Source organism: Alosa sapidissima, chromosome 2 (genome assembly GCF_018492685.1).
Source record: "Alosa sapidissima isolate fAloSap1 chromosome 2, fAloSap1.pri, whole genome shotgun sequence".
Lineage (NCBI taxonomy): Eukaryota > Metazoa > Chordata > Actinopteri > Clupeiformes > Clupeidae > Alosa > Alosa sapidissima.
In genome coordinates this window covers 17,379,077-17,391,071 of record NC_055958.1, presented here as the reverse complement: position 1 = coordinate 17,391,071, position 11,995 = coordinate 17,379,077, and the positions used below count along the sequence as shown (strand labels likewise).

Sequence of the window (11,995 nt, the reverse complement as noted above, 5' to 3'; positions counted from 1 at the left end):
CCCTCCCACTGTAACAGCGCTAGTAATGCGTGTAGATAGCTGCTCTAATGAATGCCATGAACTCAGCACCTAACCACGACAGCCTCGAGGAGCACGGGAGCCGTGTGTGTGTGTGTGTGTGGGTGTGGGTGTCGGTGTGCACCAGCACTGGATGTGTGGGAAGAACCCAGGGAGACCATGAACTCATCACACCATTAACCAGCAGGGACCAACACAGGGCCTTACAACTAATGTGCCTGTGTGTATGTGTGAGAGTTTAAATGAGCTACATACAATCATGGGTTTTTCAGTTCATGTGTTGTGTGGACTAGACCCCCTTTGGCTGAAAAAAATATGTTGACTGAAAACAGGAAAACCACACTGTTCTCTGAACTTCTGTTCATAAAGAAAATTAGAGTTGTCTTCATAGATGCATATTGCAGTAATTTTACCTGCAAAACTTGTTTGCATGTTTTGCAGGGAAATGTTTTAATACATGTTTTTATCTAGAAATACATCTAGTTGAATTTTTCATTGGTATAGGGAAGCTGTTTGTCGGTCATGTCAGAATTAAGTAATTGCTGTGTAATGTAGCAGCATTGCAGTGCATTTGAGTTTAGCCTTGCTGAGAAGAAAACAAACCTTGTGCAGGTTCAGTCTTTTTACTCCTTCAGCCTTCAGCGGAGGCCAGTCTGAGCGCGCCGTGTGTTTGTGGCTTTCTAGAGTGCAGACAGACTGATGGGACTCACACTTTTGTTTGCACCTTCCCTCCCCTCTCTCCTCCTTCTTCTCCCCTCCCCTCTCTCCTCCTTCTCCTCCCCTCCCCTCTCTCCTCCTTCTCCTCCCCCCTCTCTCCTCCTTCTCCCCTCCCCTCTCTCCTCCTTCTCCTCCCCTCTCTCCTCCTTCTCCCCTCCCCTCTCTCCTCCTTCTCCTCCCCCCTCTCTCCTCCTTCTCCTCCCCCCTCTCTCCTCCTTCTCCTCCCCTCCCCTCTCTCCTCCTTCTCCCCTCCCCTCTCTCCTCCTTCTCCTCCCCCCTCTCTCCTCCTTCTCCTCCCCCCTCTCTCCTCCTTCTCCTCCCCCCTCTCTCCTCCTTCTCCTCCCCCCAGGTCCGCGCGAGTGCACGGAGAGCGAGTATCGCTGCGACAATCTGCACTGCATTCCGGAGCGCTGGGTGTGTGACCATGACAACGACTGCGAGGATAACTCGGATGAAAGGGACTGTGGTGAGCAGAGGGCCTCTTTGTCTTGGCTCCGATTGTGGCGCGGCGGTGGAGGCCAGTCCGGGGCCCAAGCTAACACCCACGCTGCCAGCGTCAGAAATCACATTAAACAGCCGCCGCATGGATTAACTCCTTCAGGGGTTGTTCCAGTTAGCGAGTTATGGACGCTTTCTCCCTTTCAAGTTGAGCCATTATTTGGGAAGCGTCTTCTTTTCTCAATTTAACTGGTTGAGTTTATTATCAGTGTGCAGCGAGAGCAGAAACATCTTTAAAGAAAAGTGAAAAGGACCGTAGAGTAATTGCAAAATAATCCAATTAACTCTGCTGACGCTTGACCTTTCAACACACAAGAACACAAAAGAAATGTAACAATAGCACCATGTCACCAGTATCTCTGCACGGATCCTCCACTGCATATTGAATGACACCAATACTTAACATTGATGTGCTTGTATGCATCGGCATCTCCATGATATTAGTTCTACTTAGTATCCTGGGTGGTTGCACTGGTATGATTAAGCTTGATGTATGATAGTAGTGATCTTTGCACTTAACTGACTGTTTAGTGACAGCAGTGTTTGTGGGAGCCGGTGGCTTTCTGACTGTATGTTGTGGTGTGGTCGTGTTGCAGATCTCCGGGCCTGCCACCAAGGCTACTTCCAGTGTGGCAGCGGGCACTGCATCGCCGAGCGCTTCAAGTGTGACGGGAACGCCGACTGCCTGGATTTCACTGACGAGACCTCCTGCCGTGAGTGGCCCCTTCCCTCCTCTCCTCTCACACTGGGCTCCTCAGCCAGACGCTCTCAGCCACTGGCAGCCAGCTCAGAGCAGCAAACCACTGGGACTTTGTAGTTCAGACACAAGTGGCCATTTTTGCTACAACAGCACCCTCTACAGGAGTGTTGGAAGAATGACATTATTGCTTAGTGCCACCTGTTGTCTCTGCATTGACTTGTTAAGATGGTACTCACAGTCTTGAATAAATGCAGTGTGTCCGTGTGTTAGAACTCTAGACCATTACTTTGGCTTTGCAGGCATTAGGATCTAACACACTTACTGGTTGTTAACTCACTGCTGTCTGCTCTACTTGAATTTCCCCTTGAGGATCAATAACTTATAAAGTATCTATCTATCTATCTGCCACCATCTCTTGTCTCCTGCAGCCACCCGCTATCCTAACGGCACCTATTGCCCTCCCTTCCTGTTTGAGTGCAAGAACCACGTGTGTGTGCAGCCACACTGGAAATGTGACGGGGACAACGACTGTGGAGATGGATCAGATGAGGAGCTCCACCTCTGCCGTAAGAACACAGATGTCACTCACACAAACACACACTCACACACACACATAAGCAGCTACACAGAGACTCCCAACCAGTGGAGGCTAAACGCAAGTAAACGCAGTTTATCTACCTCTGAAATTTCAGAAATAGAGTTTATCCACCTCTTATTCGAGTTGATCCACCTCTCAAAAGAGTTTATTCACCAATTGCGACACTCATCAACACTCTAGGAAGCATTTAATACCACTGGTATTGTTATAAATATTGGACAGTAACCTCCACCATCATCAAACATGTTCTGAATGCCTTTTTAAAAATCCGATACTGCATAGCACAGTCCACCTTATCGTGATCACAGAATTCATAGCTTACCCACCTCTTATTTTACCACTACCCCCCTGCTCCCAACAATATATACGGTTCACTCCCAATGGATACAGACTTGTCATATCAAATACTGCATGTATGTAAATATTTGTCCTTTTTACACACACACACACACACACACACACACACACACACACACACACACACACACACACACACACACACACACTCCTGTGTTGTCTATTACATGTTTCAGTCATGCACCCTTATTTTCTTTACAGTGGACATTGAGTGTGAGCCTCCGTTCCGTTTCCGTTGTGACAACAACCGCTGCATCTACAGCCATGAGCTCTGCAACTCCGTCAACGACTGTGGAGATGGCACAGATGAGAGACCAGAGAACTGTGAGTCCCCCTGACCACTAGACTCTGAGAGAGAGAGAGAGAGAGAGAGAGAGAGTTATGCAATCAATATCGCATGATACAGTATATCCTCATTGTATACATAATGTAGCAGTAAACAATTCCAGCACTGATTTGTATCAAGTTTCCCTTAACTCTTATTAACATTACTGGTGCCTAGTTATGTCTTAACACTATACCGAACCTTCCACATTTGCATCTTAATTTTATACACAACCACTAAGCATACACCCTCAGGCTGTGGTACATTTGTCCAACCCCAGCGTGCTGCTGTGCCCTAACCTCCGCCCCCCTCTGTGCCTGTGCTTCCCTGCAGGTGTGGCCCCCACCCAGGGACCCTGCTCCCCAGACGAGTTCAAGTGTGGTAACGGCCAGTGCATCCCCCTGCAGTATGCCTGTGACGACTATGACGACTGCGGGGACCACACCGATGAGCTGGGCTGCAGTGAGTGTCTCCTGCCTGATGTGCACTTTTACACCCAATCAGAGAGCAGAGTCACACCTCCCCTCCACAGTCAGTTACAATGGAATATCACAGGATGTTCTAGTACCCTCAGTTATCGGTGCCTATGCTTTAATGGAGATTTTGAAGTATATGTCTATTTCACAAATTGAAAAATATACGTCAAATTATGTTTTTTTTAACTTTTTTATTCGTATTGTTTTATGAATGTATATTGATTTATGTTCATTTTATTCAGTTTATTTTACTCTGTTTTTAATTTTGCCAATGTGCATTGATCTGTAGGGAATCTAAATGAGTATTTTTTCATATTTGTGTGTGTGTGTTTGTTTCACTCCCTGACCAGACGTTGGCAGTGGCCGCTCCTGCAGTGAGAACCTGTGTGAGCATAACTGCACCGACCTGCCTGGAGGAGGATTTCTGTGCTCCTGTCGCCCCGGCTACAAGCCCACTCAGACGGACAAGAACACCTGTGAAGGTTTGGAACACCTCAAAGGCACCTCAGCTCACTGAGAAAAAATGTCAAATCATTTAGCACACCAACATTACTCAAATGGATTGAATGGAATGTATTAGCCCAGATAAATATTATCTCACAGTATTGCATCCATGTCTATTTAGATTTATTTGTATTTTACATTACATTTATTCATTTACATTTGTATATATGTTTGTGTTTGTGTGTTTGTGTTTGTGTGTGTGTGTGTGTGTGTGTGTGTGTGTGTAGATGTAAATGAGTGTGAGGTCTATGGAACGTGTCCTCAGGAGTGTCGGAACTCTAAGGGCAGCTATGAGTGTTTCTGCGCTCCAGGCTTCCGCTCGGTCGGGGATCAGCATGGAGTGGAGTGTGCCGCTGAAGGTGAGGAGAGAGCACCCACAGGCCCACTACAGCTACAGCTACAACTACAACACCCCCCTCCTCCTCTGCACCACCCACAGGCCCACTACAGCTACAGCTACAACTACAACACCCCCCTCCTCCTCTGCACCACCCACAGGCCCACTACAGCTACAGCTACAACACCCCCCTCCTCCTCTGCACCACCCACAGGCCCACTACAGCTACAGCTACAACTACAACACCCCCCTCCTCCTCTGCACCACCCACAGGCCCACTACAGCTTCAACTACAACACCCCCTCACCTCCTCTGCACCACCCACAGGCCCACTACAGCTTCAACTACAACACCCCCTCACCTCCTCTGCACCACCCACAGGCCCACTGCAACTCCTCCTTCTGTAGCCCACTGTCCTCTCCTCCTCTTTACAGCCTCAGATCCAAACACCTTACTCTATCTCATAAGCGTTTGAAAGGTCTATGTATGTGACCTGCATGTTACTAAACAGTACTTGGATTTTTTTTGTCACTGTTTCATTTTCCGGCAGCATGTTTGTGTTCATTATTCATTTCCTGTAACGCGTGCTTGTCTGTCTGGTTGTCCGTCCCAGGGAACCCTCCAGTCCTGCTGCTGCCTGATAATGTACGCATCCGACGCTTCAACCTCTCCACAGAGCAGTACTCCGATTATGTGGACAACGCTGAGCACATCCAGGCCCTGGACTACCTGTGGGACCCTGAGGGCCTTGGACTCAGTAAGAGATACTAGCTAGCAGCTTCTTTATGAAACATGTCATTTAGCAAGGAAACACATTGGTTGTCTGTACAGTATGGTATTTACTTTTAGATAGGGAGTCATTTCACTCTAGTACTTTCTCATCATGTACAGTCTTAGCATCTTAGAATTAGTGTTGATTGATGTAGTTCTAATTGCTACCTAAGGTTTTCTTTTGCATTGTTGCTTGAATGTTATTTCTCATTTTTGTAAGTCGCTTTGGATAAAAGCACCTGTTAAATGAATAAATGTAAATGTAAAGTTGCACAGATGTCCCATGCTAACTCCAACCTTTGTTTGTGATTTCAGGTATCGTGTACTGGACCGTGCTGGGACGCGGCTCTCAGTTTGGGGCCATCAAGCGTGCATACATGACCACGTTTGATGACCAAGGCAATAACCCAGTGAAGGAGGTGAACCTGAACCTCAGATACATTGCCAAGCCCGATGGCATCGCTGTTGATTGGATTGGACGGTACGTCATTCAGCGAATGTTTTCATCTGTTAATTTATTTGTTCAAGTCATTCGGTGGTGAAAACGTTCATGATTTGCTTTCTAGACATATTTATTGGACGGATGCTGGTGCCAATCGGATCGAGGTGTCCAAGCTAGATGGGCGTTACAGGAAGTGGCTGATCGCCTCTGATTTGGACCAACCAGCAGCCATTGTTGTTAATCCATCCACTGGGTAAACAATCTGTTGCTCTGCAGAGCACATTTAATATAGAACGATACTTTATGTGTTAATACACTGTATACATATCACACCTACTTTGCAACCTTAAAAGTTTTGTCATTTTTGATGGTGTGTTGATTTGCCTTTGTCCATCCTTATGAGGTAGCGCGGAATAAGATATTTAAAAAAAAACAATTGGTTACACTTTACTTGACAGTATCGACATAAGAGTGACATGACACTGTCATGAACGTGTCATAAACAAGTCATAAACGTTTATGACATAACGCTTAAGTGATTAAGCGACATTCGTTTTTTGTCATAACAAGTTAGGGTTAAGATTAGGGTTAGGTTTAGGGTTAGGGTTAGAGGTTAGGGTTCGGGTTCATGTGTCATGTGTTCATGACAGTGTCATGTCACTCTTATGTCGATACTGTCAAGTAAAGTGTTACCAAACAATCTTTGCAGAATGATGTACTGGACAGACTGGGGCCGGAGGCCTAAGATTGAGTCGGCCTGGATGGACGGGCAGCAGAGGCGCATCCTACTGGACGAGGACCTGGGCTGGCCTACGGGACTGGCTCTGGACTACGTGAACGGGGGACGCATCTACTGGTGCGACTCCAAGGAGAACATCATCGAGTCTATGACCGCAGACGGCACAGAGAGGAAAATCATCCTGTCTGGAGGTCAGTGCTGCAGTATATACAATCTACTACCCAATGTCAACGCCAGAAATGACAAATAAAAACATGCTGATTGCAGTAAGTAAGGTTTAGGGGTGTTATTTTTCAAAATTAAACAAAATAAAACTATTGTAAATTGATGTCCCAAGTGTCTAATGTTTAATGTGGAAGATTATCGGCCGACTACATGGACACAATCAGTCAGCTTGACTAACAAATCTTGCCTGTTGTCAGACTTGAATTTCATCTTACCCACATTCAATGTGTGGATGATTTATGCTGCCATTATATTGAATGTCGTCATAAACATTCTTCAGATGTCTATAATGCCTGTCTGTTTTGCACCCTGTAGATATAGGCAATCCCTACAGTGTTGACGTTTTTGAGGGCCATGTGTACTGGACCACTAAGGAGCGTGGAGAGGTGTGGAAGGTGGACAAGTTTGGGAAGGGAGACAAAGTGAGGGTGCTGACAGTGAACCCATGGCTCACTCAAGTGCGCATCTACCAGGAGCACAGACACAACCACTCTGGTGAGTCCAAGGCCTCCTTTCTCTTCTCCCCTTACTGTGACCACAAACAAGTCACAACAAGTATTGCTCCACACGCTCTTACACCAATCAAATGTGTGAGGGTTGGCAGCTCTGGTATGGGTTATATCAAGAATTCAAAGATTGACCTCGGCTTTATCCAAGGATTCCCACAGTACCTCATTTTTGAAAATCGGGCAAAAGTCAAAAGTTGCGTGCACACACACCTTCACAGACAAAGACAGCCCAGCCCAGCCCAGCTTCAGAATTCTTCAGCTGCCAGTGAGCATTCTACACTCATGTTTTAAGTCCCTGTGCTAACCTGTGCTGAGCCTGATCCTCCTGGTGTGTGTGTGTGTGTCCCAGTGCCCAACCCCTGCGAGGGCGTGTGCAGTCACCTGTGCCTGCTGCGTCCTGGAGGCTACACCTGCGCCTGCCCCCAGGGTTCCAGTCCTCTGGGTTTCCAGTCCAACGAGTGTGATGCAGGTAAGAGCGAGCAGACATACAGTAACTCTCACCTCCACAGCCTAGTGTGTGTCTGCTGTCACCAGTCCTGTCTGTCTGCCTTCCTGCCCATGCTATCTGTCAGCATGCCAAGATGTTGTGCTTGATGACACTTTGTTGTTTGATGTTGTGACAATGTTGGCCTACAACACTGTTTCCAAAAAAGTTGGGATGCTGTGTAATATGTAAATAATAAAAAATAAAAAATAAAAAAAAATTTGCAATGATTTGCAAATCATGTAAGCCCTTTATTGGATTAATAATAGTGCAAAGACATAATATAGATTGTTGAAACAGAGAAATCGTATTGTTTTTTGGAAAATATATGTTTAAATTTGATGCCAGCAACACGCCTCCTAAAAGATTGACCAGGGGACAGTGTTTACATTTCGTCGTAAACATTTGGGAACTGAGGAGACCAGTTACTGAAGTTTTAAGAATGAAATGTTGTCCTATTCTTGCCCAATACGGGATGAGATTTGTGAGCTACCCGTGCCATATGCATCACTGTTGCCCCATACCACTACAGATTACTACAGACTACAGATTACTACAGACTACTTGTGATGTCTGTTGTGTGATGTCTGTATGCTACTGAGACCTTGAATTTCCCCTTGGGCATCAATAAAGTATCTATCTATCTATCTATCTATCTATCTAGATGCTGGGTTTTGACTGATAACTAGTTGGATGGTCCCTCTCCTCTTAAGGACAGAGGACGCAGACTCCATGTTATTCATGGAGTGAATATTTTTCATCAAAGTCAAATTTGTCAGTGTCAACATTTGATATGTTGTCCATGTCCTTTTGCATCTAAATATGGGTTTACTTTTTACATTTTACACAGTGTCACAACTTTTTTGGAAGGGAGGTTGTAATGTGGTGATGAAATGCTGTGACCGTGTTGTGTAATGTTGTGGTAACGTTTGGTGCATGGCTGTCGCTACCTTGCAGCCATTGAAGAGGCAGTAGCAATGCCCCTTGCATGCAGATGCATGAACGGAGGTACCTGCTACAATGATGGAGACCAACCGAAGTGCAAGTGAGTTCAGATGCATGTGTTTGCATTTTGTGTCTGGTTACATTTCTGCACATGCATGTCTTTTCACCATCATGGTGTGTCCTTATTGGTGATTGAGGCCATGTTTTCAATAACAACATGTCCACCTCATGTTTGTCCAGGTGTCCATATGGCTATCGGGGCAGTTACTGTGAGATGGGGATGTCCAGAGGTGCTCCTGCAGGAACAGGTATCCCACAAGTCTCAACAAGTCCTCCAGCATCATATGGCTCTCAACAGACTTTCAGCTTTATCATACTCCCACCACTGGTGTCCACATGCAGCCCAAAACTAAAACACCTCATTACTGTTCAAGGCTGCTCTGTTATCGAAGCCTTGGAAATGGGCCAGACATTTTTACAGAGGTCGACCTCAGGCCTGTGGTGTGTTTCAGACTGTCAGTGGTCTCATGGGATTTTAGAACTCCTTGGCTGAATAAGAAACCTCCTCCGTCTGTTAAAGCTTCACTCACACTCATAGGCGCAGTGGTGAATCATGACATTAATGAACATTTCGGCTAAAACTAAACACCCTCACTATCAGACATGTTATCATTGATGGAATTATTATGAGAGAGTTATGATAGATTATAATTAACAAACTGCAAGGTCATCACTAAGCTCTTCTCCTTTGCTGAAAATGAGAACTTTTTGCACTCAGTTCTCACCTGTATGTCAGGCTATTTTTTTGGTAAAGTAATTAATGTGTTTTATGTGGTAACTGTGTTGTAGCATCTTAGTTAAACTGTAGGCCTTTCCGTCTTGCCCGCCATGGGTACTGCCCCAGTTGGTCTTGTGAGCGTTCTCCAGAGGGGAGTTAGATGCTTGAGTAGTGACCGATGATGATGATGATAATGATGATGATGACGTGTTCTTTTCGCCCCAGCTGTAGCGGTGCTTCTGGCCGTGATCATAATTCTGGTGACAGGAGCGCTGGCGGTGGGAGTCTTCCTCAACTACAAGCGCACAGGCTCCTTCATCCCCTCAATGCCAAAGCTGCCCAGGTAGCCCACCTCTTTACCTGTCTGTACGTCCACATCCTCAGTTTTCAGGGGGCCTCACGTGTTAACCCCTTCCTCTCTCTGTCCCTCCTCCTCTCTCCTGCTGTGTCTGTAGCCTGAGCAGTCTCCACAGTCTGGTGAAGTCCAGCGACACGGGCAACGGCGTCTCGTTCCGCTCGGGAGACAATGTCACCATGGACCTGGAGCCCCCTCCACTGGGAGTGTCGTTCATCGACCGCGCCATGCAGCTGGTAAACACACGCTCCGTATGTGCACTTGAGGCGTGTCAATGCCGTCTGTTTAACTACACTCCTCAGAGCTCTGCTGAGCCATGCTCTTAGCCCCATGAAATCCCTTCCTGACCTTTTGGCTGTTTGAGGAGGACTGGCACCAGCGCATCATTGACAGCACTAATAAAGAATAAAGCGGGCTCGATATCTCCCCTTAGCCAGGCCCCTGATCTATGATGAGTGGCAATGAGTGGTGTGAATGTTCAACTAAAGGCTTTTCAGGATTCCATGCAAAGCTGCTTATGATGCACTTAGGTATAATGTGGAGGAGCTTGATCCTGACTGTCCACGTTGAGGGTTTACTACACATTGTGAGAAACTGTTAAACCAAATGGACATAATGAATGGGGCAGTGTGAAGATTAATGTATAATTTTACTGCAGCTTAAGCAAGATAAGCATGCTGTTTACTTCCTGGTGCAGTCTGACCTGTGCAAATGTTTCCATCAGGATGAGAACTTCACCAACGCAGGACAGCAGCCAATAACGTTTGAGAATCCTCTGTATTCGACTTCTATTGGCCCATCTGGTGACCCCGCAGTCATCCATGCTACACAGGTACTGAGGATGAAATTCCATATGAGTGTTCATGTTTTATATAATATTGCATCATATGTATATATCTATCTAAACTGTTAATGCATGAAATATTGGGTTGTGGATCCTTTGTTTGAAATTTTGGAAATAGTTGTCAATGATGTCTTCAGCACCGCAGTGCATAATGCACAAGGCCCATGATTTTCCTCCAGGTGACGGTGAATGTGAGTGGTGAGCAGATAGAAAATAACTTTGATAACCCGGTGTACCACAGCAAACAACGGGCCGTAGAGGTGAAGAGCACTCCGGTCAGCACCGCCACAACACAGGTGAGAGGCGCGGCACGTTCAACTTCAGTTCAGACTTCCTAACTCTAGCTTTTTGGTGGACCCTTTCAGATCCTACGATCAAATCAAATCAAATAGTGTTAATGAAACTGGTTTGTTGTCTTTGTGGACTCAATTTAGCCATGTGACTTTTGTTAAGCAACATGTCTGCTGTCAAAGGGTCAAGTTTGGTTTGAATTGTACTTAGAGGAAGACTACAGATGAAGAAGGCTTACTTAGGCCTGTTGTTCCAGTAGGCTTTCCTAGAGAGTAAATGTTGGTGTAATCTACAGTGTATTGCTTTTTTTAAAGGTTTTTCAGGAGTCCAAGTGGAGCTTCTTCAAAAGAAAACTGAAACCAGGCACAACCTTTGAAAATCCTAGCTACTCAGAGGTAAGAGGAGTGGAATAGGTCACACCACTATACGCCATATGTAAAGGATTTACAATAGCTTGCTATCTAGTGTCCGTCTCATATGGACATTAAATGTGCAATGTATTCTTAAAAATCTTTTTCAAAACATGTTCCTAAACTCACATATTGATTCGTAGGATTCGTAGGACTTATGCAAAATATTATCTATTAAATAATATTAATATTTTTCATTCATGAAAGGTAGGGATTATAATTGAGTATTTATTTTTCAAATTCAGCAAATTGCTCCTCTGTTGTCCAGCTGTTTCTTCAGCGTGTGCACTGAGACAGTCCTGGTGGTGCTATAAATGGGAATATACATTGTAGTCGGACCGAACAATAAATAAATACAGACAATCAACGCATTGCTTCAGAAGCATTGAAGGGAGTGGTGTGATTTGATGGGCTAATGAGCTCAAATATCGACAACTTTCCACCAAAATCTCTTTAATTTGAATTTAACATAAAAATACGTAAAAATACAATGAAATAGTCAACTTTCTGTACTAAATTTGCAGAAATATTATGCTTACAAAATGCTTTAGGTTTGCAAGCACTTTTTTTTTTGATACTCTTTATATTGCACCTTTCGAATAAAAACACTTTGTTGTTGGTATGGCGTTTACCATGCAGCAGATTGTTAAGTTTGTATTTGTTATTTGTCAG

At 45.2% G+C, this 11,995-nt stretch overlaps 1 protein-coding gene across 6 annotated transcripts in view; it reads left to right on the top strand.

The window, feature by feature from the left end:
• The window catches only part of lrp2a (low density lipoprotein receptor-related protein 2a), a 65,537-nt gene that overhangs the window by 52,020 nt on the left and 1,522 nt on the right, over positions 1 to 11,995 (top strand). For 2 of the 6 annotated variants that reach the window (XM_042065179.1, XM_042065144.1), the window contains 20 exons: positions 1,085 to 1,201; positions 1,830 to 1,946; positions 2,362 to 2,499; positions 3,090 to 3,212; positions 3,547 to 3,675; positions 4,040 to 4,171; positions 4,421 to 4,552; positions 5,144 to 5,287; positions 5,617 to 5,782; positions 5,868 to 5,996; positions 6,453 to 6,673; positions 7,023 to 7,202; positions 7,566 to 7,685; positions 8,658 to 8,745; positions 8,886 to 8,953; positions 9,649 to 9,766; positions 9,879 to 10,014; positions 10,503 to 10,610; positions 10,802 to 10,918; positions 11,237 to 11,308. In XM_042065179.1, the coding sequence (XP_041921113.1) occupies positions 1,085 to 1,201; positions 1,830 to 1,946; positions 2,362 to 2,499; positions 3,090 to 3,212; positions 3,547 to 3,675; positions 4,040 to 4,171; positions 4,421 to 4,552; positions 5,144 to 5,287; positions 5,617 to 5,782; positions 5,868 to 5,996; positions 6,453 to 6,673; positions 7,023 to 7,202; positions 7,566 to 7,685; positions 8,658 to 8,745; positions 8,886 to 8,953; positions 9,649 to 9,766; positions 9,879 to 10,014; positions 10,503 to 10,610; positions 10,802 to 10,918; positions 11,237 to 11,308 (2,555 nt within the window). Of the gene's footprint in view, positions 1 to 1,084; positions 1,202 to 1,829; positions 1,947 to 2,361; positions 2,500 to 3,089; positions 3,213 to 3,546; positions 3,676 to 4,039; positions 4,172 to 4,420; positions 4,553 to 5,143; positions 5,288 to 5,616; positions 5,783 to 5,867; positions 5,997 to 6,452; positions 6,674 to 7,022; positions 7,203 to 7,565; positions 7,686 to 8,657; positions 8,746 to 8,885; positions 8,954 to 9,648; positions 9,767 to 9,878; positions 10,015 to 10,502; positions 10,611 to 10,801; positions 10,919 to 11,227; positions 11,309 to 11,995 lie in introns of all 6 variants that reach the window. The other 4 variants (XM_042065135.1, XM_042065151.1, XM_042065171.1 and 1 more) reach the window with 3 other exon arrangements.